The 26,718-nt window shown below is 36.7% G+C and overlaps 2 protein-coding genes across 6 annotated transcripts in view; both read right to left on the bottom strand.

Annotated features, from left to right (window-relative positions):
• The window catches only part of MYRFL (myelin regulatory factor like), a 42,101-nt gene extending 30,063 nt beyond the window's left edge, over positions 1 to 12,038 (bottom strand). For all 4 annotated transcript variants that reach the window (XM_088164939.1, XM_088164941.1, XM_088164940.1 and 1 more), the window contains exons 1-2: positions 3,105 to 12,038; positions 72 to 139 (exon numbers count right to left, since the gene is read on the bottom strand). In XM_088164939.1, the coding sequence (XP_088021065.1) occupies positions 72 to 139; positions 3,105 to 3,163 (127 nt within the window). In that variant the 5' untranslated portion in view covers positions 3,164 to 12,038. The remainder of the gene's footprint in view (positions 1 to 71; positions 140 to 3,104) is intronic.
• A 154-nt stretch (positions 12,039 to 12,192) lies between these two features.
• RAB3IP (RAB3A interacting protein) overlaps positions 12,193 to 26,718 on the bottom strand; it is a 31,711-nt gene continuing 17,185 nt past the window's right edge. For both annotated transcript variants that reach the window (XM_014879655.2, XM_014879646.2), the window contains 7 exons: positions 25,700 to 25,777; positions 25,123 to 25,326; positions 21,199 to 21,327; positions 18,861 to 18,973; positions 15,394 to 15,493; positions 15,219 to 15,288; positions 12,193 to 12,557 (listed from right to left, as the gene is read on the bottom strand). In XM_014879655.2, coding sequence (XP_014735141.1) covers positions 12,475 to 12,557; positions 15,219 to 15,288; positions 15,394 to 15,493; positions 18,861 to 18,973; positions 21,199 to 21,327; positions 25,123 to 25,326; positions 25,700 to 25,777 — 777 coding nt within the window. In that variant the 3' untranslated portion in view covers positions 12,193 to 12,474. The remainder of the gene's footprint in view (positions 12,558 to 15,218; positions 15,289 to 15,393; positions 15,494 to 18,860; positions 18,974 to 21,198; positions 21,328 to 25,122; positions 25,327 to 25,699; positions 25,778 to 26,718) is intronic.

The raw sequence follows: 26,718 nt of genomic DNA, 5'->3' as shown, positions 1-26,718 counted from the left end.
AAATAAGAATAAGGAAGAGGAGCTGGAGATCTTCCTACAAGCTTGGGAGAGGCCAAATTCATGTCACCTACTTTGTAGCTGTGGTGGAGAACATGGTTCTGATCCAGAGTCTGGTGGGGAGTCTGGCAACTGGCTTTGCCTAGGGATGAAAAAGATATTTTAATTTCCACTGGAACAAGACATGGAGGACAACAACCACCAATGCTGAAAGCAAGTGCAGGGGGACCACCAGGTTACTGACAAGGTTCTTCAGGAAGCATTGCCCACCATGTTTGCTGCCCCTTCTCACAGCAGCAATGCCACCTACACTTCATCAGACCATCTCCTGTGGCTCTCTGCTATGCAGGAAGGCCTGAATCCCATCCCTTCTCACTCAAATCCCCCCTTCACAACCTGCTGACTTCAATCCTCCTTCCCAAGAGTGGCTCTTCAGTTACCTCCAGGCACACCAGTGACTCTCAACATACAGCACACAAGGGATTTAAGCCCCATTCTCTCTACAGTAAAGGTTAAGGATCTGTGGCATCTTCATCTCTCTTAAGGAAGAGAAAATCCTATGCCATCTCACTGCCATTTAAAGGAGCTACAAAGGGTTCCTCTGTTACATTTGGAATAGATGGAGCTTCAAGAAACGGATTCTTAATCCTTTCAGGTATTCTTATGAATTGTCAGCTCAAACACTGCGCTGAAGCCTGATCTGAAACACAAGTCTTAAATGCATGTTATGCTAAAAATACTGCAGCAGAGGAAGGATGACAGAAGTCTAAAGAGACGTGCCTCCTTTACCAAAGCTGAGTGTTCTTACAGAAGCTGAATAAAATAAAATTCATTAAAGAGACACCCTTATATGCATAAAAGACACATTCATACACACACAGAGCAAATATTTTCAAGCATCAGTGGAAAATTTTCACTCTATGGTTTCCACTTCAGGTTTTGCATTTCTGAGTTTGGATAGCATTAAGGAAACCAGTTTCATTTTTGGTTACAACTTAACTACTTTTGACATGGGCTTGTGCATTTCTTAATGATACTGCTACTGGTCTTCTAACATGCCACATCCACAATCTGCATTTTGAGTTAGCTTCAACCACATGGCTCCTCTTTAAAAAAACTTTTAAAAATTCCACATTAGAATATTCTTTAATTACCTTCAAAATAGGTTCTCTGATGCTTTTAAATACCATAACTACACTCTAAACTTTGTTTTCTACTTTGAATAGTTAATAAATATTTCTTTTATTCTTTTCCTGTGGGACACTTGATCCATATATAATGAATTCCAATTGTGCTTTGTAAAATTTTAAAAGATACATACATAAGTCTAAAACTTCCCTTCTGCATATTCAGTTCATAATCTGGCTTCAAATGTTGCCTTGGGTACCTGATTTCTGCTTTAACGTAGATTATTTCAGTAAAATAGAGAGACAGACACTTTCTAGGAGAAAGTATTTATGAAGAACAGAGGTAGTCGGGATATATCTCCAAGTCAGAACTTTACTGAAACTGATACTGTGCTTTTTGAAGGAAAAGAAAATAATCTGTAGTTTAAATGATTCTACATTACAAACCTAATATATCAATGAAATCTCAATTACATAGTATATCAAAGAAATGCCTACTTAGCAAAAGACCTGGCCAACCTTTTTCTCATTTCACTGATAATGTGGAAGGAGAAACTGTGGAAAAAGATGAGGAAATCACACGGTGCCTCACGTGGTGTAAGAGAAGAATAGATGCAATGCTGATGGCCTTTCTGATGCAAGATGATCTTTAATGGAAATTTCAGGGCTCACCCAAGACCTTGATGGTAACAGCACCCTTTTCATTGCACATAACATTATGAAGTTCTACATTTGATATGTTTATATGGGGGCTTTTAATATTTTTCTCCTTGACGTATTTTGAAATATTCCTTTATGAGATTCTATTCTGCTTATGCACAAATTTTCTGCACCACATACAATTGCTTAATAATTTGACCTGTACAGATCTAATGATTCAGTAAATTTTCTTAATGCCATAAATAATGAAATAGAACTGCAGCAGTGTAAAATCCTATTCAGCCTCCAAACTCATAATAGTTTTAGAGATGGTTTTCTTGCATGTAAGTACTTTGTAGTACTGTAACTATAATATCTAACTTACTTAATTTACATAATAGCATATATATACACATTTACATTTCTGGGGTTTTTAGCACAAAAGCAAAATAATATTTTAATGTTGTTATACAGGAGTTCAATAATCTTGTTAATCTAAAACACATTTAGTCACTCTAACAATAAAGGTTATGGGTATTTAAATACAACCTTCTCTTTCTTTACTCTACTTTTATAGTGTGGGTAAGGAGAATCAATTCATTATTTAGAGCAGGTAGGAGCCTATTTGGCCCACTTTAAGTAAACATGTGCAGCTGAGTCTGTCTAAAATGAAAAATTCCATGTTTAATTATTTTTAAAACAGCCCTTCTTGCTCTGCTTCTTGGCAAGTGCAAGTGTCAGTCTATTTATTAATAGTATTTTGCCTTGAACAACATCCGTCTGACAGTTGTCTTGATGAAAGATTTAGGGTTAAGGTCTTTGATAGATCTATACTAATTTTCCACCCTCGACTATAAGCCTTTGCACTATGTATCTTTTGATAGTTTTAAAGTTACTCTCAAAAGAGACTGATGAACAGTTTCTGTTCTGAACTAAGTATTAGGGTAAAAACAGTAGTTCTGCTTCCTTAAAACTGGGAGACTTCCATTATTCTCTCAATTTATTATACAGTAGTCTCACTTTTATCACTTATTCTGTACATAAACAGTAAATCAGCACTTACAGGAATGTTAAAGTAACAGCTCTGCATTTAATGTCACCATTAGCTCAATAGTTGTGAATCAACTCAGACTTCATTATCATTTGTTCTGTTGAGTAAGAAGGCAACCATATTTCCATTACTGGCTGTAGTTCATTTTTTTAAGTCTTCCTATGCAGCTTCAAGAAACAATGCCAAGAGAGCCACAATCCTCTTGAAACTCAGATTTTTTCATGGCACCAATTATAACACTTCAAGAGCTGTGGCTAAGGAGAGGAAGTATATGTTGCTATAATACTTACAAAGTTCCAAACTCTATGTCACTACTAATAAATTCTTCCAACAGGCTTGTATCCACCATGGGATTTTCCAAGGCTCCATGGACATCTTGCCCTAAGGTTAAAAGTAAAAGAGACAAAAATTCAGAGGGAATTGTCGGTGTTTCAGAATAAGTGATGCTGCCAATGGTCCTACACAAAGGAAAACCAAATCTGTCCCGTCTCACGTGTAACAAATGGGTTATGCTTCTGGTTTAGTCACTCTGGAAAAGAATGATGAGAAATGCAGAGCAATGAACAACATGCAGAAGCATGGCAGATGACAGTGCAGCATTGGGCAAACACCACTGAATGCATGGCATTAAGGCTTCAGGGAATTATTACAGCAGGAGGATGAAGGACCTCAGTCTGCAACTGAGAAAAGGGGTTTTGAAGATAATTTCCAACTCTTTTACACTGAGGTCTAAACAGCTGTTGGGTTGAAGCTCAGACAAGGTTGTTTTATACAGATCCACTTGGTGCATTAGTACTCACAAGTACTGCAAGTGAGTTTCTGCTTTAAAACTCCATTTAAAAATGCACCATCTGAGTTAAAAAAAACCTAGTAAAGTAAAACTTTTTTGATTGGTGGCTTCCTTTTATTCTGCCTAAAAAACCCAGCCCACTAACATTTTAAATGTATTATCAAATAGAAAGGTGCAGTACTTTGTCCTTTGTTGCTTAGTAACTGAAGGCTATAAGCAGATTTTATGATTATAAAGTTTCCGGAATTCACGACAACTTTCATAGAAAGTCAACAGGCACTCATTAAAAAACCCAGCCAAGCAGCCCTAGTCTGCAGGCTCCCCACCTTACCCAGCCTTCCATAAATACAGGTGTGGCCAGTCAGAATGCAAACAAGATAAGGACCTTGATATTCCTGCTTGAGCTGCAAGTGCCTCTGTCCCACTTCACACATGATAAAATGGACCAGCCCACACATGCAGAGCTGTGAGGCTCAGCCCTAGAGTCAGACACCAACCATGTGCCCTCAGCTCGGCAGCAGCGAGTGAAAACACAAAAGGTTCATCGCTGCCTCTGAGCCGAGGAGTAGTGCCTTTGGTGCATTTGCTGTCTTCTCACTGAACTACCTTGCATAGGACACTTATCCTAAAATATCTTCGGTTCCTTTTCTGATGTCTTTGTCTGATACCATTCCTTCTTGATCCAGAGTTTAGAAAGAACATTCATGCAAGCAGAAGCTAAAAATCCACCACCTTGCACAGGATTCCCTCATGTGTCTGTCTTAACAAATAAATCCACATTGCTAATAAACATTTCCCAAATTGCTTTGTGATCATAGATTAATCTAGGTATTGTTTACTTGTTGGTGCTTCAGACATAATTTTGACTGCCTTTCACTGGGGGATAGCAACTTAAAGGTGTGCTACTGATAGATCCTCACATCTCAATGCATTGATGTTGTACATAACCCTATCCCACACACACCAGAGAGCAGATTCAATAGGTGCAGCCCACTAGCTTATCTCAGCAAAACTGGAACACACAAATTCTGGAAGCAGCAGCAGATCAATTTGCAAAACCAGATGGAGAGTGCAAAAGAGCCTGGCTTTCCTTAACAGCCTTCCTCAAGCCTGTTGGATTCCCATCTTTTCATTCTTCATGTTTGAATGTAGGGTTCTCCTACCTTGAATTACAAACCCTTCTTTTACTAATGACGTCCACAGAAAAATTATTCAATCACCTTCTCCTTCTTTTACCCCACCTGTTCTTCCTGTTCAAACCACCAAACCCTCATGCAGGATAATATAATTTCATTACTAACTTGAGGCCAGAAATCAAATACAAAATGTTTTTCCTGTACCACACAACCAAGAATCCTTTATTTTGACTAAGATCAGGGACAGGCTCCATTGAATCAAAGAATACAGCTCTAAATCCAACATGGACAAGGCCTTTCAAATGGACATCCCACAGTTCAGAGATCAGCTCTGTTGCTAAGTGATGATAACAGAAATCTCTATCACTTCTTAATCTGTCCACTTTGCATGAACAGCTAAACAGGGAGGAGGAGAATGGAAGAATAAGCAATGCTGAGAGAGGAAGGAAGCACACCAGGAAGACAGGCCACCATTAATGAATGTTTGTGACGCAAGTGCATGGAAGAGTGGGCACATTTTGCTGCCCTGTAGAAGTCAACTTTGTTAATGCATTTTCCAGGTCAGTGGCATCACGTGCTTACACTGGCATCTGTTTCAGCAGAGGAGGACTTGCTGGATCATATGCAAATTTATTGTAAATGGTGTCATTCACTTCACAGGCATTTAATCACAGTAAGTACTTAACAGATATGGGCAGTATGCAAGACAGTCACTCACCTGGATGTTACATGCTTGTAAGAGCAGAGAACTTCGTTTATCTGGCAGGACAAGCCCTGCGGTGAGGCTCTGTGAACACAGCTTCCTGCACAGAACCAGGTGCCTTGCTAAGAGCTGCTGCAGGATATGTGGAGTCAGCAGCCTCAATCATCAGCTTGTGCTCTGCTTGCAGTTCATAGTTCACACTGCAATGTGCCCAGACATGTCAGGGAGAGTCTGCACTGAGTGACCCGTTCAACCTTGGTGTCACTCTGCAGAGGACTACCAGCTACCCAACAAACAGATGAAGGTGAAAGGACAAGGCAGTGGCATGGCACGGTGTTCACACACAGATGTTTGCAGAACACACACTGCAGTCACAGGCTGCATACAACTATATATGACCCCAGCCTCTTAATTTGGCAGTTATCCTTTGGCAGACATTCCCTTCTTTCCTCCAGACAGGAGGCTCTCATCACCTGGCTCCTCAGCTTGACCCTATGGTCCTGTGACCAAGTCTCAATTCCTGAAAAACCTACCTTGACCAATTCTCCCAACACTTTCATGTAGCCTTATGTATCTCTGCATTTGAATCAGCTGCCTCCTTTTCAGTGGTATCTAAATGGAAAGTGAAGGATGGGGGACAGGGAAATAGTATTGACTAAAAATCAATACTAAACTAATAATTTCCTGACATTAGAAGAGGATGCCAGGAAGCTCCTGTCAAATCAACATATCTGTAGTAAGATCAGTGTTAAAATATCAGCTACTTTACACAGGAAATAATCCTTACACACAGCTCAAGGTGTAAAAACAGCACAGAGAACATGGTCAGTGTTCAGTAACGTTTGTTGAACAAATTCATGTGTGCTACAAAGCCTTCCAACTTGACAGATATGTTTCTGCTTGAGAATTAATAACTGATTTCCATCTAGAGACACTTTACCATAAGTCCTTTTTTTTAACAAAAAGAAGCTTCAGGACTTTATGAGCTCCACTATACAGGCTCAATGGAAAGCCCAGCTGAACCTCATTGACTTACACTAAGGTAAATATTACTTATGGGGCTTATAGGCTCTTCTTTCAGGCTAAAGGACTCTTAAGGACTGGTTTATTTAAATTGTGCACAGATGTCCAGCTCGTTTTGACTGGAATGGACTGGTTGTCATTGACACAAGCTGCAGAGCTACAGGGTTTTAAGTATAAATCAGCTGTAGCCAGCCAGGAGCTATCACAGCCTAGGTTATTCAATTTCAGGAAGACCTGTTACTCCAAATTGTAAGGAGTGAGTTTGGGTTAAGATAGACTTTTTTTTCCCCAAGGTAACCTTTTTATAGAAACAAATCTTACCATCGATATTTTTATATTTTTCATCTCATCTTTTATTCTTGTTTCAAGCTCTCATCCTTAAAATGGTATGAGGCACCTCTGGGGTTTGTTTCGTATTTTAAAGGCATGTTTCTTCAGTGGTTTCATTATTTACCACAAACTCTAATCTATATTCCATGTTACCCATGCAGAATCATGACTATACAGAGGTGATGATTCCATTAAGGAAGAGATTTTTTTAGATCACAGACAGCACAGACAAAACACATGCATTTCAGACATCTCAAAGTACCTTACAACAGAGAAGACCGAGTTCAACAGTGCAACTAGGCCGACCTTCTACCAGCTCTCTCAACCCATTGATAACATCAGCAAGAACAGACTGTTCTGCCACACACAGGCGGAAGAGCTTATCAGGAGCTCTGAACTTCCCTTGACAAATAGGAACTTATTGACTCTAAAATTCAAAATGTTTTAATTATAATTATTCATTTCAACAGAAATAATAGGAAAAATCCTGCATCAAAGATGAAATTGCTAATGTGCAAGTGAAATGAAACAGAAAAAAATGAGAACTCGGCTACACAAGACAAAAGCCATTTACTTGAATGAGAAAAAGCCAAGGTCAAATCCCAGAGTCATATCTAATCCAAAAGGTCTATTAACTATTCAAAGAAGTGATTGCCAGGAAAATAAACATTATCTCACTTTCCTTGGGAAAAAAAAATCCTGTTTCAGACTCTCCCCTCTCAATACTGCAGATGCAACTTTGTCTTACTAGTGAGCATCAAAACAAACATGCACTGCAAGGAACTACAGCACACGGCACAGGTGACTCTTTTTGTTCATTAATTTCAAATAATCTTACAAAGCAGATCCATAAATTCATTAAATGCCAGCTGATACGTTTGTAAGCCAAAACTAAACCACTGAGGAACCACTCAATTACACCCTTCTCCACTTGATATTGCAAGATCCAGTTTTTTCATAGCCTTGAAAAAACAAGGTTCTAACACTGCTACAACTAATCACAGGGATCACCAAATCAACACTAGCAATTCATGACTCTTGCTTCATGAGATTTTGCCTCATTGAGGTATTACAAAGCCAGCCCACAAGCTGTAGTGCTAAGCTGCAGAGATGCCACTACTTAGAACTGGCTTTGTGCTCAGTAAATGTAACCACTGCTTGAAAAGAGGGCTAACCACCTCTTCACTTCAGCTTGCTCTCTATAACAGTAAGAGAGCCTACTCCACGCTGAATGAGTGATTAGCTCTTGCAGACTTGACACATGTGTGTCCAGATAATGAAATTCAGCCATCTATCAGCATCACTGCATGCCTTATGGCCTTAGCAGACCTTTGTTCCATTCTAATGGAACACAGCAGAACCACGCATTATGGAAGGGACATGACATCCCAAGGCGTTTCGTTTTTCCTGTAATTTAAAGGAATCAACAGGGCTTCTCCCCCTCACACTGGCACAGACTACCAAAAGATCTTTTAAAAAGAGTTGAAGTAATAATTATGTAATTTAAAACAGTAATTCTCGTTAAAGAGCTCATACAGCTAAAATCCCTACTGCACCTTCTAGCATCAAAGTATCATTGTCACAAAAGTCAACAGAATCTAACCCATACTCCCTAGAAAGTTATGTTTTCCAAGAGGACTCCTAAAAAACGTGCTTTTAATATAATTCATATTCAACACTACTTTAACAGCTATGTAATGCAGCAGTTAAAAAAAAATAACAAGTATTATGCTGCTGAAAGCAAACGCAAGAATGTTTGTTAGCCTTTCAACTGAACTTATGGAACATGGTATGAATTTCCTACCATTTATACACAACATATTTGCTGGCTAACAGCCCCAGATTGTAGCTCACCAATTTAAATTTCATGGCTTAAATGTATTTCCTTGATCAATTTTTTCACGTCCTAGTTTGAAATTAAAAGTTACAGCTGCCACTTCTCACCCAGGCTAAGAAGGGCAGAAAGAAAACCACAACAGAAAAGACAGTTTCCCAAGTTACTCTGAAATCAGTGAATACCTGCATAGGTAATAGATGGAAAACAAATACAACAAAAGCAGCTTAGAATAGAACAGTTATGTATTAACAAGAAAACAAAAAGCAAAGTGCAAACGGGAAGAAGGAAAAGAAAATACCTAGTAAATAAATATAAAAGTAAAAAGCCTTTGAACATATTATCAGAGTCTAAAAAATGCAGTTTTATTATGGAATCTATCAGGAAGTGAATTCTAAATTAAGAGAAAGTGATGAAACTAACTGGACCAGCTTGAATAGAAAATATCTTGGAGAAAAATACAGGACAGATGATCCCAGCCAAAAGACAAAAATATCCAAGCTTAACTCCTCAGAAGGTCCTGAGGATAACAACACAATAACCACTTTAACAATCAGAATCAGGCCATTTCAGAAGAACGTTAGTGGAAAGAAAAGCCTCTTTACCCGACATGCTAGAACTGAGAAGCAAGTGAGATCTCTAACCACATGAAAATCACTAACATTTCAGAAGTGTTACGTAGCAATGAGTCCTCAGTCATTTCCCAGTTTTTCTTCAATGCAATTACTTCACCCATACTGCAGGCTTTGATGGAACTGCCTTCTCTTTTGGTACTCTGGCCAAATCACAAAGAAAAAAAGCACTGCAGTACATCTGTACTATTTGTAATACTTTATTCTGATATTGTCTTCTTAGTGTAAATACAGCTTTGGGTTTCAGAGCACTTTTTCTTCCTCCTTTCCTCCTCAATTACCCCCAACAATTACTGGTTTTGCTACCACCAAAAATTGTTAATGCTTCTCTTGAAACTAGTCTTACCTTCAAAGAACTGCTGCAAGGCCTCATTTTCTCCCACCACATCCATGAAAACCCAGGAGAAGTGTTTTGCTTTCCTACTACTTGAAGAACTCCTGCTGGGACAAATGCACTCTCTTCCAGATTATTACAAACATGCCAAGGAACACACCACGGTTTTGTCAAAGGTTTCAATGCTTTGTCCCAGCTGATTTCATTCCTCCATAACTAGAGTCAGGGTTATACTTAGGCTTTACATAAAGGATTTAAACTACACTTAAATGAGAATCTAACAAGGCTTTTGAGGCAAGATGATGTGGGTTCTAGCCATCCAGTAAGTCTAATGTTCTCGTTTTAAGGACCTTTGGTCCCAGTACTAATTACACATGCGCAAAAATGCGGCAATAAAAATTACTTATCTTGTCTTTGTACTTTCACACAGGTCATGTAATTAGCACTACCGATGAAAGCAGTTAGTAATACCAATGAAAGCAAGAGTAATCAAAAATGCAAGAGCAAAGCCATCACAAAGCAAAAAGAGCAAAGCCATCATAGAACTTCTATGTTGTTACTATTATTGACAAAACTAAAACACACATTAGCCTGTTTGTCTAAGTTAACATTGGAAAGCACATGGGAAAGCAGAACATGGAACAAAGCTCTTTTAAGGCTAGCACCAAATGCTACTTCACTTTCTTTTAGTCCAGCTTTAAACACTGAAAACTGCCCATTCTGTCACCACTAAGCAAACAGGAGAAAAATACTCAAATGTTTTGAGTAGACAACTAAAAAAGGCATTTGGTTATGGACAGAAGTGCCAATGACGTCTGGAATCAGGATGTTTTTGAAAGTAATTAGATCCACCAGACAAGTAGCTGTTGACCAATTTTTACAAGCCTCAGGCACTCACAGTGACACAGGTTTCTAATGATAAATAGCTCATATGAAAAACAGAATTTTGGAGTAGGGACATGAAGATGGAAGTCAGTCAATTTACAAGATGTTGATACAATTGAGCCCAACAGTTGTTACTACTGAAATGCACTACATGGGGTACATCTTTATACAAGAAAATCACCTCGCATAATACATTTTGGATACTACCATGTATAAGAAGGATCCCTTTCTCTGCTTAAATGAGCAACAGGATATTGTTGTTGTAAAGGTATTAAGTCAGAACAGCACCAGCTACTTGCTACTATTTGCTTACTGTTAGCTAATAATGGAAACAGTTCTCATTATCTAAACTAAGGATTAACAAGTATTTAGGAAACATTTATAAGCCAAACATAAAACATTAATACCAATAAATACAGCTTGTTTTCTAAGAGTGAGTCAAGTCAGACTTCCTTAGCATTATTGAATGGATAAAGAATCCTTTAACAACTGCTAGTAGAATTATTCCAGGTTTGTACAACAGCAAGTATTCCCTCATTAATAAAATAGCCCAGGTTGGACATACATATTCCATTACTAATAATACCTAGGTTCAGTTGTTTGCTTTTACCTCAACATTGAAATGTCCATCAAAGCCAACATTTGCAAAGTGTTTTCACGTATATACAAGCAGCACAAGCATGGTATTAAATTTCACCGCTCATTCTATTGACTTCTCTGAAAACTGAGTACACTGCAGCAAGACAGTGATGAATAGCGTTGGTTTTGTTCAGCAAAGAGATCTGTACCCACTGAGATGCTTCTTCTTAAAAAACCAACTGTATAAGCTCATCTTCTAGTCAGTTTACCTGTCAAAGTTTTAACCTTGTGTGCAACTAATGAACAGTTATCAGGACTGAGATCCAATGTTTTTTCCAAAAAGGCAAGTCTACTGTATACCCACAACCATATTCCTTCTAATATCCTCAACTGTCTGCTTTCAGCTGAGACAATGCTCAGGAAAAAAATGATCACTTGAACTTCAAGTGCCAAGGAAATGCAACAGAAAAAGCATCTCTTAAGAGGCAAGGATCCTTTTTTGGGGTTCTCTGACACCATTTTTTTCATACACACAAATTGTAACATTATATGGAAATTATCATCAGCATGTTAATGAAATCACATAACAGAAATTCCCCAGTTTCAAGAACAACCATAGGGCAAATGATGTATAAGACACTGAAAACTGGAAATCCCAGAAGAGTGGGAGAAAGATCTAATTTAAAGAAATGAAAAAATTCTAGTGAAAGAAAATTAGAGGGAATGAGAAAGGTTTCAGCAGTCATATAGGGGTCAGAATAGATTTCTAACCAAAGAGAAAACGAGATAATTTTATTGTTCCTTCATATTTGAGAAGCACCTTTCCTTAGTGAAAAGACTCAGGTTTATTGTGCTGTGACTCTACACTATATGTGTTTCTCTTCTTACATACATATTTTTAAAAATTACAAGTATAGAAAAGCAGCAATGCAAACAATTCCAAGTTCTCCCAGATGTCTGTTAACTGTACTGGCATATATACATAGAGAGCTACATAAGTGCACCTAAACACTACACTGAAAAAAATACCAGGCATTTATTCACTCTCCGTAAAATCAGTTTTACATTTTGAAGTGTCCTACTGGGGAGGTTCACATCATTCTGCATCACAAAGAACAGAAGACAGAGACTGTTTCAGATTAACACTTTAATCAGAAGTCTTGTTTTTAAATGTAAATTACAATCACTAATACACCTGCAAGTGTTTACCACATTTGTTCAACTAAGTGTTATATGTACGCATATACAGCATAGGTCAGTTTAAAACAATCACAGTACTTCTTAGTGCCATCTGCAAATGGAGAAAGATCTTGGACCCACTTTGTGGAAATAAATATCAAGTGACAAAAAAAGGTTCAGCAATTTTAGTTATGCATATTCAATGAAGTTCATGCACGCGCAAGAGTAAAAAGTTTTAGAGCTCTTCTTTGTAATAGCCAAGTTTTGCTAGTGACATCTCTCGTCTCAGCTGCATAACTTCCCAGAACATCTGATCCACTAAAAAAGACAGAAATATCATTAAATATACCAAATTCACTTTTTTTTTCAACTGATGTATTGAGGCTGCCTTACTCTACATTTGTTTAGAGGAACTTCATAACAAACATCTGATAAAACCAGCATTAGCATGTAAAGACTAATTGTGTTGGTTGTGACAAAATTTGTTCAAGTGCATATTCTAAACATTCTAAATGAGAGTTCTAAGAAAAATTCTTCAGATTTTAGATTTCTTTAAAATGGAGAACAGAACTATATCAGTACTTCTTTTCAGCTTCAATTAATTGCAGTTTCTTATTTAAGCTTCCCTGCCCCTTGGCTCATTTTCTGTGAAACTAAGTGACTCCAAAAGAAAAAAGTAAAGCTTGTTGAACAAGAATTGTTTCATCAAATAATCTGTAATTTTTTTTATAATTATGACATTTATAATCTTTCTTGCTCCCCTTTTTTTGTACATTGATCTGCTAGCAAAAATAAACTGGGTAGACGAGACCCTTTTTTCTTATTTCATCTGTATCTTCCTAAATGTGGTAAGCTTAATGCACAGCTTATGCTTCTAGATGTCACAGCAATACAAATCAAAATCATGGGGCAGTCAAGATCCTGATGTAGAATGTCTACAAATATCATTAACCTGAACAACAAGCACGAGGTCTTCCCTACCACAGTTCAAAAAACACTTTTGTAAAAGTGACCTCTGTCTTAAAAATTATGTGGCGCATTAGTAGAAATGCACGCAGCACATTAAACAGACAATTATGATGAGTGCCTACATTTTTGTGAATGTAATGTTGAAATCCTTATATAAAGCTAAAAATGCAAATTCTATGTTCTAGTGGTTAAAATGGCAACTGAGCTGAAACACCAAACTTTCTTTTTACAAACTTCTTGAGAAGAATACATCAATCTGATAACATTGAGTGTTTTATATGAATTTTAAAAATCCATTAAGTTTTTTATCTCAATAGCAAATTAAACAATTTTTAGTTGAAACTTCACAGGTCCTTTTGGTCAAAGTAAAAGCCTTTTAACTACAAACCATATTAAAACTTAAATAACGATTTTCAAGATCTTCAGTGATATTAGTAAATCAGTAAAAATTACCACCATCTGAAGGTTTTATGAACATAATTAAGTATAGGAAATAGCTGAATTTCTGGTGAATTCCATGACCCTTTAACATTGAAAATTAACAGCATTATTTTTTGTAAGTAAGTCTATCTATCACCTCAGGAGTACTTCAGGTTAGAAATATTTGGGTGTAGCTAAAATCCTGAGCTCTTGAAATTTGGAAACATCAGGAAGAGATGACTATAGGTGAGGTAGCAAAGCAGGGCTAATTCTAGCCAAATTCTTGATGAAGCAAATCCACAGAGACTTGAAAACTGGAATAATGAAATGCACAGACATCCATAAATATTACAATGTTTAACTGTTTTACTTTACTTTCAAAAATGCAACTGAATTAAAAAAATTTACATTTTCACACTGAAAGCAAAGATATTAATTTACTACTGACATAGTGCTAATGACACTTTTTCCACTAACTATGCTTACTATTTCTGGGAGCCTGAGTGATATGACCTGTTTAAAAAAAATTTTGGACTGAAAGCTGTTTGGCAATATTTCTTTACCTGGACTGGAAATACAATTAAATCAATTGTGCGCAGTTTAAACACAGTCAAATCATCTTCTGTTCCTTTTATAGTGATAAACAGGTAATAAATGGTCTTGAAAATGAAGACAAAACAACAAAACTGCACCACCGACATGCAGTATTTTTTGAATTCCAGAATTAAGTAATTAGGTGCACTGTGAATATGTTTTCACAAACATCTTCTTTTATATGGACATATTGGAACCACATAGCACAGATAAGCAAATTTCTGAATTACTGTGCAGACACAGTTTAAATAAGCAGCTGTTTGGTCATTCTGACATGACCAAAGCAACTGGGTAACAAAGGTAGGGAACCCCCCACAAGCCACAGCCTGAAGCAATGGCAGTAAAAAACACATTTCTCTTTTGGGATGGAGGGTGATCAAGCCTTACATTTATAATCAGAGCCCTAATCAAGATTTGGCCATGCCACTGCAATGATCTCATTTCTCAGCTGCACTCAGATGAATGATTACAGGTTTTCTGCATATATAAAAGGTTATCTGTTTACATTTTGCAATTTAAGCCAAAATATTGTCTTTCTTGCAAGCTCCTCCTGAAAAAACAGTCTGACAAGAACAGCTATCTCAATTGCCACTACACAAAACACCAAGCTAAAGGAAAAATGGCCCAGATCAAACCAAACTTAAGTTTTTTGTATCCAAACTACCTCCATATTCTGGGACAAAGATTTGATTTTTGATACTGTGTGGAAAAACTGTGTCTAACTCCTCTAGTTAGATTTTGTTTTAACATTTCTTATGTAGAAGAGGTTTTTAAACGGACTGAAAACCAATGCATTATAATTCGTTGTTTTAAAAAAATACAGTATTGGAGAGTGAAATATCATCCCATTCTCAAAATTACAATAATGACTATAAACTGATAACCTGTAATGTCAGGTCACAGCTAGCAACTTTGTTGCACTGAGAGGACCTTTTAGGAACAGGCACTATGCAAATGTCTCTTTATGTAGGTCAAATACAATTTTTTTATACTCACCATCTTGCTGCTTCAACAGTCCTTGCTGGATGTATCGAATATATGTAAAGAAGTTACACACAGAAGTGATCTAAACTCATAAAAATAATGGTGGTTAATGTAAATTTGTATAGAGGTATGGAAAAAGTAGCTAAATAACCACTATACAAAATTAAATCATAGTAAATCTACTTACCCTGTAACGGCAGAAAGGAGAAATGTAGTAATAATTGCTTGAATCTCCTAATTTGATTCTATGCTTGCATGACTTACTTTGTCCACTGAGAGCACATTTCCTACAAATATAAAGGTCACATGATGCAATAAACAAATTTGACAATAATGTCTAAACACATGCATGTGTTTATGGTGTTAATGTAACTGTTTCATAGTGGCACAGATAGATGATTCTCGATCTTCATTTTACAAGCTGCAATTATTCCATTATGTTACCAATTATTTTAGCTCCACAAGGCCTAATTTAATTTCAATATTGGTGCATTATGATGCTTTTTTTGAATTCTAAAACTTCCTTCAGCTCTGGGAATGCACTTTCATATTCACTAATTTAAACTGGCTTGACAATTCTGGCATAGGATATTTCTTTAATTACTTCTTGATATGTCAAATAAACATTTTTAAAATTTATCGGTTAATGCCAAAATTTAAACAGTTTTTTTTTAAGTTCTGCTTGATATTGTATTTCATTCTAAAAAAAAAAATCAGCCCCACAGAAGAGTAGTCTTCTGAGAAGCATTTTTAATCCAGTTTTGCATTTATGCCCAAATTGAAATCATATTGTACATTCAAAGTATAAAATCTTTTGGGACAAAGGAAAATGGGCAGTCTGGCAGTAATTCTTTCTGTTAGCATTACAAAAAGTGAGAGCAAAATAATTAAATTTACTGCCGATGTATTCCAACTATGCAGTATTCAGGAAAGGTCATTAGTCACCATAAACTGTTCCAAAAAAAAAAAACAATTTAGGAAAACAATGAATTTTTAAAGATGAGAAGAATTTGATTTATTTGGAATGTCTGTATTATAGGATCTCAGATGAATTGGGTTGTCATGGCAACCACTGTTTCATTAATTTTAAAAGCTGCTGGTTCTTCTTTCTCCCATTCCTACCTCATGAAACTGGGGAGTCTAAGAATAAGCTGCCTTTCAAAAGTGAAACAAAAATTACTAAGCCTCTGTGGTTCTGAACACTGGTGCATCGGCCCTTTTAAATTGCCTGCAGCTGGTCCACAGAACCATGTAAAACAGGAGAAAATTGAAGTGTGTATACGATTTTCCATAGCAATTTATGAGGACTGACAGCAGTTCATTGATACAAGAAATCCTAAAGTAGCTGAAGCAAGCTGGATCACAATTTCAGTCTAGCTTTTGTCAGAATACAAACTTTCAATGCTAGGAAAATAAAATCCTTTTTTTCTTCTGGTTACATAATTGCCTCCTCTATGTTGTCTTCCATCACATCAGTTAAATGCTGAGCACTCCTGCTGGTGACTCAGTTTCGTGCTGTACAGCACACACAGCTCAGTGCTTTGTTCCCCACAGGGACAATTATGTGAATCTTCTGGGGAAACCCAGCTGTCTTTTGTTAAGGCAGCACTCACTACACACCATCACAGTTACCATTCAGTAAATTCACTGTATTCAGAACCTTTCTGTACTACTATCACAGCTCTCTGTCCTCCACTCCTCACTATGCTATTTAGGCTGTTACCCACTATTTTATCCATCTGCTCCCTCTCACGAATGTACAACAAAATGCAAATATACAACAAAATGACTTCTTTTAAGAACGTTGCTCTAGCTTTTTTTATTGTGTATTTTCAGACTGTCTATATTAAGTTACCCATTTAAGATGATCGTTTCAATTAAACAAGCGTTTTGCACCATATGAAAATAAAAACCTGAAACTGCTACACTGATTCAGTGAAAACTCCAACACCTGCTTCCCATTCAGTGCCAGTAATAATATATAAGGCAAAGCACAATTGCTGTCAAATTACACTTAAATACTGCAGATTCCTTACCTATTACTTATCTACAAGCAGCACCACTGAAGTTTTTGTTGGTACAGAAGAGTTGGAAAAGGAAGAAAAGATTTTGCCTGACCTTTTGGTATATCCAAAGTAACTAAATTATAACTCGTGCATTGTCATCTCAAAATATTAATCTTCATATCTCGCCAAATATTTAAGGATTTTTTATGTTCTGATTTAAAAGTTATCCTACACTGCAAAAAACAGGTTAAAAATCTCCAGAAATGTCTGAATGATGCAGCTGAGTCTCCTGCCTGGCTAAGTATTTCATCACATCAAAATGTAGCAAAGTTGCTTGAACCACAATGAATTTAAATCCATTTGCCAGTAGTTCTTTAGTGACACATGACTTGTTTCAGTGGCTTCTGACTGTCCAAATTCTCTAGTGCTTTCATGGAACATGGCTTACAGTGGCAGATCTTAGATAGGAATTCACTACCCTTTGAGTAGCTCCATTACTGGTGTGGGCCCTTCTGATGAGAGGCTGCCACAACTCGAGAAGTGTTCTAGTGATAGGAGGAAGTTGAAAAATATTTGAATGCTTGAACTTTGCAGGATAAAAGGGATCAAAGACTAAGTAATAAAACACACAACATATAAACCTGCTTCTTTAAAGAGAAAATAAAGAATTTTGAGATGTGTCAGTTGCAGTTTCTCTTCCACTCAACAGAGGAAAAACAAAGATTAAAAAGCAATGGCAATGAAAAAATCTTAGAGCCAGATGAAAACATTTTGATGCTCTTTCAAATCAAGTATTACAGACTAAATCGCCAACTTGTCCAAAATACCTCCAACAGAAAGGTCAAGTCTTTCTCAAGACTTGGAAGGCTTCAGATGAATATCCAGACTGACTTTGCTTTTTTTACTCCGACATGCACTAAGGCATCCTACAATCCCTTTCCTTCTCCACATCAAAGCCCCGGTGCCTCAGGCAAGTTGCTCCATCCAACTTCAATGTTTGTATCACTACCTGACAACAAGTCTTGCTTCACATTTCTCTAGAACTATTCCAGAATTTTTAAAATACACTTTGAATGACAGGAAGGAAGGTTATTTCCTACTTCAGGCTTAAACTCTCATTCATCTTCTTTCCCACTTACATTCCTCCTGCTCAAATTCAGAGGATTAACTCTGTATTTTTCAAATATTTCAGCTACCTTTGTCAGCATCCTACATATGTCCTGAATTTTTTATGCCACAAGTATTCCCAATGTCATAAATCCAGCCTGTACTACTACAATACCTGTTTCTTTCATGCTGCTTTCCAGCTGAGAGCCCTCAGCTCAAAACTATCTGGTTTAAGTATCAGAATGGTCTTTCTTCTCCAAAGAGGTGAGTGTTACTTTTGGGGTTAATGCATCAAAACAAGCAAAAGTCAAGCTCTCCCCAAATGATAGGGTTTGTTCTATTTTAGGTGGTGGTGTTTTTTTGAAGTTTCATTTATTAGCTGCTTACTTTCCCATAAAATTTGTAACAATAATCTTCAAGTCTTAGATTTTAGGAAATTTAAGATACACAAATTTGACTGAGTAACCAGTTGACAGCAGTTTTCTCAAGCCAAGAGATCTCAAATGAGTCAAGATTATCACCCTGTGTTAGCTCAACATACTTTGGTCCTCCACATTCAACTGCAGAAGCTTTCACAAATCGAACAGGTTGCAAGCCAACAGGTTCAATGCTCAGAGTGTTGTTTTCAACAGCTTCCAGAACAGCTGAGGCCAACTGCAAGAGAAATTTAGAAAGCAGTTAAAAACAGCTCTGCTTCATCCATTGCCTCAAAGCAGTGATATATTTCTTCTTCTGGAAAGTTAAGAACACAGGGTGGGGAGGGGGAAAAATCAACCCACCAAACAAAAATTCAATTACAAATAAGATTTCACTTTTCTCATGAGCAAGTCATTTCCAGGCTCCTGTTTAAATTCTGCCCTACAAATAACCCTGCCTTGCCCTGAGGCAACCTAACTTCCTCTACAGCCAGGAATGTAGTGAAGTATGTTTAAAACACTAACTTTATTTTCAGCCTTTCCTCAAACAACCAAACAGCACATGTTTTTGTACATGCTACACACTTGTCAGAGACTGAATATGGCACAAACTGTATTTTAAAAAAATTGGTATAATTTTATTGTGTTCTATGAAAAATACAAAAGTGTGCTGCATACATCTTTATCTTGAATAAAACAAGTAAATATTATGCCACCGTTTTTCAGCTAAAGATAGCTCTAGGAAGGTGTTCACACAAGTAAGACTGAACAACATATACGAACACCAGTTGCGACTTTCAAACACTAGTCTACTTAAAGTGCAACTTGGCTCAGGTTTTTTATGTTCACTCCTTATAAACAATCATAAGACACTGGAAATGTGACCATTTTGTTTGATTGGACTGAACACTTGCCCAAGACCACTGTTTCAAGTAATAGCCATTACCTGATTTAAAAAAAGATGCAACTTACATTACTAATGAAATAATTTTGTGCCAAGTTTCCTTCCTATTAAGTGATAAAGATATTTTTTCTATTTTACCTTGATTATTTTAAGACCAGAATGTTACTATTAAAGTAGTTCATATGGAATATTCTCTCTGCCATCTCCCAAAAACACAATACTACACATACTCACAAGAGGCTAAGAGTTAATGTAATATTTCAGCCATTCACATAACTGCACTTTTAATTACTCAAAAACACAATACATGTGTAATTTATTATTTGGTTTAACTGCACACTAGCCTATCAATAGCCAAGTAAAACAAGAGTTAGTCACTACACACAGCATCTGGAAACAATGAACAGTGTAACTGACAAGTGTTAGAAGCCTCATTCTTCCCTTAAAAGGCAATACAAATTACAGTAATTAGATTACCAGTAAAGAACAAAATCCAAAATTAAGTTGCTGCAAAAGACAACAGGATGGCCTACCCACATATACTGCAGAAGCAATTTAATTCCCATAGTACCAAATAAACTCTTTAGTGGTAGAGGTTCATATGATGCTGTACACCAACCATAACAAACTGGTATACAATTAACTAAAAGACTGCATGTGCTTATGGCCAGCAAGTAACAGTAGATTAAAAGCATGGGAAAAGAACATAATACATCCTGAAAACAACAGAAAACATTATGAAGAAAATGTAGGATTTTCTATGTGAAGTGTTTAATTTTATTGGGAAAGAATATTAATACTTAGGACTTTAAAATTTCTTGTTCTTATTTTTATAAAAATCTAGTACACTCCTTTTTTCCCTACTGACCAATACTACAAGTACAGTCTGTAAATGGTGCTTAAGAACAAAAACTAAGTAAAGCAGTTGGATCTGTAATAAGTTTCATGTTATTCCCAGGATAGGAAAAACTCCAGTCTTTCCTTTGCATGGGAGAATGTGGGGGGAATAACACAAGGAAAAAAGTCTCATAATCTGATTCCTCTAAAACCATATTTACCAACTGCCCCTGTTGAATCTGAAATCCCAAAGTATAACTCTTGTAACTCAACCCTCTCTCCAAGAAAAGGCCCAGACTATGCTTGCAGTCGGCTCTGACTGATAGGAGAGCAAATCAGTCCACAAAATTAAATACATTGGTCTCTACTGCCCCCTATATAAACAAGAGACAGAACACAACTTTGACACGGTATTTGAAGTATCAGGAAGAAAAGTTCCATCCATTCCTACAAAGATCAGATTCTAACAGACAGAAGTAATATTTGAAGAAGTAGACTTAAAAAGGCCCTATCTGGAAGAGCATAAATTGAATGGAATAGTGAAGAAAAAAAATTGTCATTTCAATACTTCAGACCAAACTTTATTAGGACTTCACTGTAATGAAGCAAATGAAACAAAAATGGTTAAACTTCATACTGAAAACAATATAGTAGTCTTTTGGCTCCATGTAATATATTTAAGTGAAAGATATCAGTGAGCACATTTAGACCATTTCCATTACCTCACTTTTGGAGAAAGTTAAACATGGAAAAATATCTTCCCGATAAATTTTGTCCAAGAAAGGACATGTTCTGTCCATAGTAGGCTCATCCTTCCAAGATCTGAAGTCATTGTACAGAGACAGGTCAGCCTAGAATACACAAGGATTCACATATTTTATTAATGTAATTATCACACTAGTGTCTATCACTTGCAAATATCCACAGGTAAATAATAAGAATTAAAATGCTTTCTATTGTAATGTAAAAATTGAAAGAATGTAATGTGCAAATTGAAAGAATGCTACCACAGTTCAGCAACAAATACCTTGTTAAATCCACTTTCCTAAGCCTGTAAATTCAAGCAAATGAAAACATACAATTCTCAATACACGGAGATAATGCATCCACTTTTGCCCTGTTTAAATTACTTCCTGGAACTACAATACACATATACTCCTAAAACTATAGAAAGGATGTGCACTGCAGGAGAAGATAGCCAGGATGTGAATTTAAAATTTTGTACAATTAAAAAAATACAGGTAATGAAATGGGGAAATAGCATATACTAAAAATTGATTTTTTATCCTATTTAAAAGATCAGTATACTGCTTTGAACCAACCTCTTTTCCATTCCCCATGCATCATATCCCTTCTCAGTTCTCAGCACTTTGCCCTTCTTTTACATGTATGTTTGGGGAGTTCTTTCATCACTTTCAGGTTTTTTTGATTAAACTTTATTCTTTTTATTTTCTTTTTTTTTCTTAAAAAATAACCTACAAAAATTAGACTGGAAAATTTGTTTTTCATTAGAGCCACTTGCATTACACTCAGGTACAACCAGGAACAACTATCTTAACTAAGCTAATCCATAAGTGTTGTGTTGCTAAGCCACCAACTTCATTGTACAAGTGGAATTCAATACGTGTAACTTGCTCCCTAAAGGAACATTTCCCATAACTTAGACTCATCTCAGTCTGGCTTTAAAATTAATACAATCAAGAGATACCAGTAGAAAAACATCCATCTTTTATCTGTACTCTAGAATTCCAAAAATTAAGATGCATTTCTTATTAACTTTTTTCTCGATTTACTCAATTTTACTCAAACCTACAGCTTATAAAGAAGCTGCCTGGAAAAAAATTGTTCAGTGACCACAGCTTGATGATCTTAATTTTCAATCTACAATGTGTAATACATGTGTATCTCCTCCCTGCATTTACATATGCTTTCACTAGATCCCAGTTTTGATTACCTGAAATTAAATATACAGTTAAATGTAATAATAATTCTAGTTAAATTTTTTATTCTTTTATTACAGTAAATATGACATCAGCAAAATATCTCAGCTCTTGAACAACAGTGATGTATTTATCAACATTTCTGGTGAGGGGATACTACCTATCTGCTTAAGATCTGGGCAGCTATTCAGCTTATCTCAATCTTTTTCATATCTAAATTCACTAGACATGTCTATTTATCCTAGAGGTTACTACCATATGCTAGGAAATATTTCTCTGGGATTTTGGCAGCTTTCTAGCTCCACTGCAATTTAGGGTGGACAGCCAGATACTCGTGACTCTGTCTACATTCCACAAAGAAATCTGAGAGCTGACCTGTACTTACACCCAGCTCCATCCACAACACGAAGCTACAGGTGGAGGACTCTGCAAAAGTGTCCAAAGCTATTGGCTCAGGGCCAATACACAGCCCTGAGCAAAGGTACTCTTGAACCCCTTTAGAAGTCAAGGCGCTCAAAATCAGAAGGATAAGATCCAAAGAGTAACAACTCAGTGGCACAAACAACCAATAAGGGGACTGAACCAGGGTTGCAGACCCAAGCTCCAAGAAATGCAAAAAAAAATTACCTTGGAGCAGCTACAAATAAAACCAGCAAACAAAATGACAAAGCACTGGATAACAGGAACAGCTTGGAAAGCATGTATCCCCTACTTAAAACAATGTCCTAACTACTGTGCAAAAGGCGCTCTTGTTTTTTTCATCCCATTCTACATTCCATTAAATACTCCTGCTCAGAAGAGAGATAAAAATATTCAAGTCACAGTGGGTGGAAAATCCCTGTGTTTCTTAGTGATTCCCTGGGCCACCACTGGAGGAAAAAGTCACCAATTTGAGCAGCCTTGAAGTGTCTCCTTATGCAGCCAACAAAAAGGTGAATTAACTAAAGAAAAGTGTCAGGCAGACTGGTTCTTCTGCAGCATGTCCTCCACGACTACCACCCTCTCTTCATGAGAAACTAAGGCAAAACAGATTACTCTGGTCTCTCACTCTTGCCCAACAGTTAAAAATTTCATTGAGCCATGACCCTGGTGGGATGTTTACAAAGTAACTAGATTCCATTCCAGTCCTCCCCTTTTCTGAAGGGCAACAAGGATTCAGTTCTAGTAAGGAAAAATCCTGGATACCACTGAAAGTGGGCAAGCAGGTTGTAAATAATCTAATTTTTTTTTAGTATGAAACACAAACTGGAAGATGTCTTAATTTTCTAGGCTTATAGTTAAATGGTGTCCAGTACAGATGCAATTAATGATGACTAGCAAAATAAAGTATAAAGATCCAGTCAGCATATTACCCCTCTGACAATAGCCAGCAGTCACAGAGCTGGCTGAAGAGACATCTGAGAGGAAGTACACTCGTGTACTCTTTTACAGCCTCCAGACTTCTAGCAGTCTGTAGCTAAAGAAGCTTGCTAAGCCAAATGTCATATCTGTCTTCTATATATCCTGAGAGGCTTTTCTTTTGTCACTTTGCATGATTTTATTTTGAACATATTTTTAATCTTGCTTCCTTGTGACAACATTTCATTATGTACTGACTAAAAATTATTTTCCTTTTAGCTTCCAGAGTTCTCATTAATTGATTAATGATTGTTCATCATTCATCTTCCCCATGCCACCTGAGATTACAGAGATTTTTCTTCTACCTCAAGTATCTTTACACAGAAATCTTTTTGTTAGGTTTGACTATGTCACACTTCCTGGTATTTTCAGTGTCCTTTCTGAGATGAATATATCATAGCTGCATATACAGAAACACTCTCATTGCATGTTTATACAGCAGTATAATACTTCTTCTGTATAATACTTCTATTTTTGTTATTTATTCCTTTCCTAAGAAATGTACGTATTTGGCCATCACCGAACACTGAGATGGGGTTTTAAGACGATGATCAGCAAGGACACAAGGCTTTTTCCAGCACAATGTAGCTCTGTCCAAGTTCACAGCTGCAAGCTTGCTAGTTGAATTTCTTTCCTAAATGCCTCATTTCTCATTTACTGATTTTTGGATTTCATCTGCTGTTCTACTAACCATCCAGTAAAATAAGCTCCTTCTCAACACTTCAGTCAATTTTTGCTACTACCATTCCAAGGACTCAAGTACCAACCCCTTGCCTATTATTTCCCTATTTTCAGTGACGTGAGTAGATTTAAAAAACAAGCAAATAAACCAAGCAAAAAAAAAACAAACAAAAAAACCCCCACACAGGCCCCAGGATTCCAGTGACTTGTTCTCTAATTACTGGCCTCTTTCACTCACTACTGATCTGTAAAATTCTTCTTCCTCTTTTCTATCACAGTTTATACAACACTTATGAAAGTTTATGAACCTTCAGTAATGGATTTCATTAAAAAGCCACCAGAAGTTATCATTCAGTTCTATTTTTTGGTTTTGTTTGGAATTTTTTTAATCACCACATGCAATTCCAGTATTTGAAATCTAATCTCGTCTTCCCTTAATGACTTAGAGGTAAATAAGACTTGGAAAAATCACCACCTATTGTTATATAAGGAAAATTCTTTCATTAATGAAAAATATCTCTAAGATAGGAAGCATTAAATGAATGTTTAAGATATAATCTATTTATTGTGAGTAAAACAAAGCAAAGCCAGTTTATCAGCAAAAAGAGAACGATCCTTATACATTACCTCTTTACAGTCTTTTACAATTGGCTGCATCATGGTAAGATCCTGATGACTGCCACCCATAGCACTGCTTGTACTCTTGTTTCTTGCATGGCCTTTTTTAAAAGGAGTTCTTCCACCAGACTGGAAGTCCTTAGTTGGAGATGTCGGTGAAGTAGACAGTACTAGTGTTTTTAGTGCTGCTACTTCAGCCTGGAGGACATCAATCTTCACGGGGCAGGGGAGAATAAGGTCATTAACAAACAGAAAATGTATTAGTTTATAAATACGTTAAATCAATTAAAAACATCTCCAGCTACCTTGGTGCAAATCAAAACTTCATCTTCCAACAGCACTAACACACAGATGCCTAGGCAATTGCATATTGTAGTAGCACTGGCTTCCTATGCACCTTGCTGGCTGACAGGACACTGAAACACTGTGTCCATGAGTGTTCACGAAGAATATGTCAAGGAACACAAAACAACTGACTACATATTCCAAAAATGTATACAGGTAATGCTCTATCTACATATATGATTCACACTTGGATTTAAAACCATGTGAAAATACAAAGCAAACAAGTTGGAGAATAACTCACCTTTCCTTGTGCTTCTTTTAACTGTTTTTCTGCTGCAGCTTGTTTGACATTTGCTTCTTTAACCATTTTGTGTGCTTCCTATAAAAGATGTTTAACTAGTGTAAATGCTTCACACAAATTTAAAAAATCCAACAACTAATGACATTTGCTTCATGAAGACTACTTGTGACTACTATGACGTGCAACAGTCTGAAATGAAATAGCTACATTAAAAAAAAATCCCTACAAACCTATGATTTTGATTCATCATTGGCCAACTAAGGCTCTCCTTGGTCCTGAGCCCAGATTCAGAAATTCAGCAAGTCCACCCACCCCACTCCAGCAGGAACAATACCTGTCATGAACACCAGGCTCCAGTCACGCTTCGGTGGCTGAAAGTTCCTTGACCCCCAAGAGAGAAACTCAACCAGCAGCAACAAAAGCAGCATAGGCACAGTAGTACATTCAAAAGAACTTCTCCCTTCTTGTAGCCAGAATAACCAGTTTTAGACAACTGTAAACTCTGGCATGAAGGAACCAGTCAAACAACTATGAAGTCTAAATTCTTGCCATCAATAAAACAGAAAAAACAACAGCATAAATCACCCCATCATTTAATAAGCATATTTTAAAGTAGAATGGAAAAGGCACTAATAAAACAATCCAAGTAAAGAAACAAGGCTAAGTCAATAAAGAAGGAAGCATAAAAGGACGGAGGGTTTTTCCAACATCCTTTTACCTCATAACTCTATGCCTTTTGTCTGTATCATGTATTTGTTCAGGCTCTGATCCAGCAATTTGTGCCTATGATCAAATTACTTTCTCATGTGGTGCTTACTGAAGGTAACAAAAATCGAAATATCAGAGCCACCAACCAAATTACTTGGGATAGGATCCATTTCATATCTGTAAAGCGCCTAGCACATCTGGACACTATATAAATAAAACGAAAAAGTTCATACATTGTCATACCAAGAGATCTGGCTCCCACTAGCATACAACACAGCTGTATAGTATGGGTTTGTAAAATTCTTGTAAGT

Source organism: Sturnus vulgaris, chromosome 5 (assembly GCF_052056855.1).
Source record: "Sturnus vulgaris isolate bStuVul1 chromosome 5, bStuVul1.hap1, whole genome shotgun sequence".
Classification (NCBI taxonomy): domain Eukaryota; kingdom Metazoa; phylum Chordata; class Aves; order Passeriformes; family Sturnidae; genus Sturnus; species Sturnus vulgaris.
The sequence above is the reverse complement of the archived record's forward strand: the minus strand, read 5'-3'. Positions and strand labels throughout refer to the sequence as shown.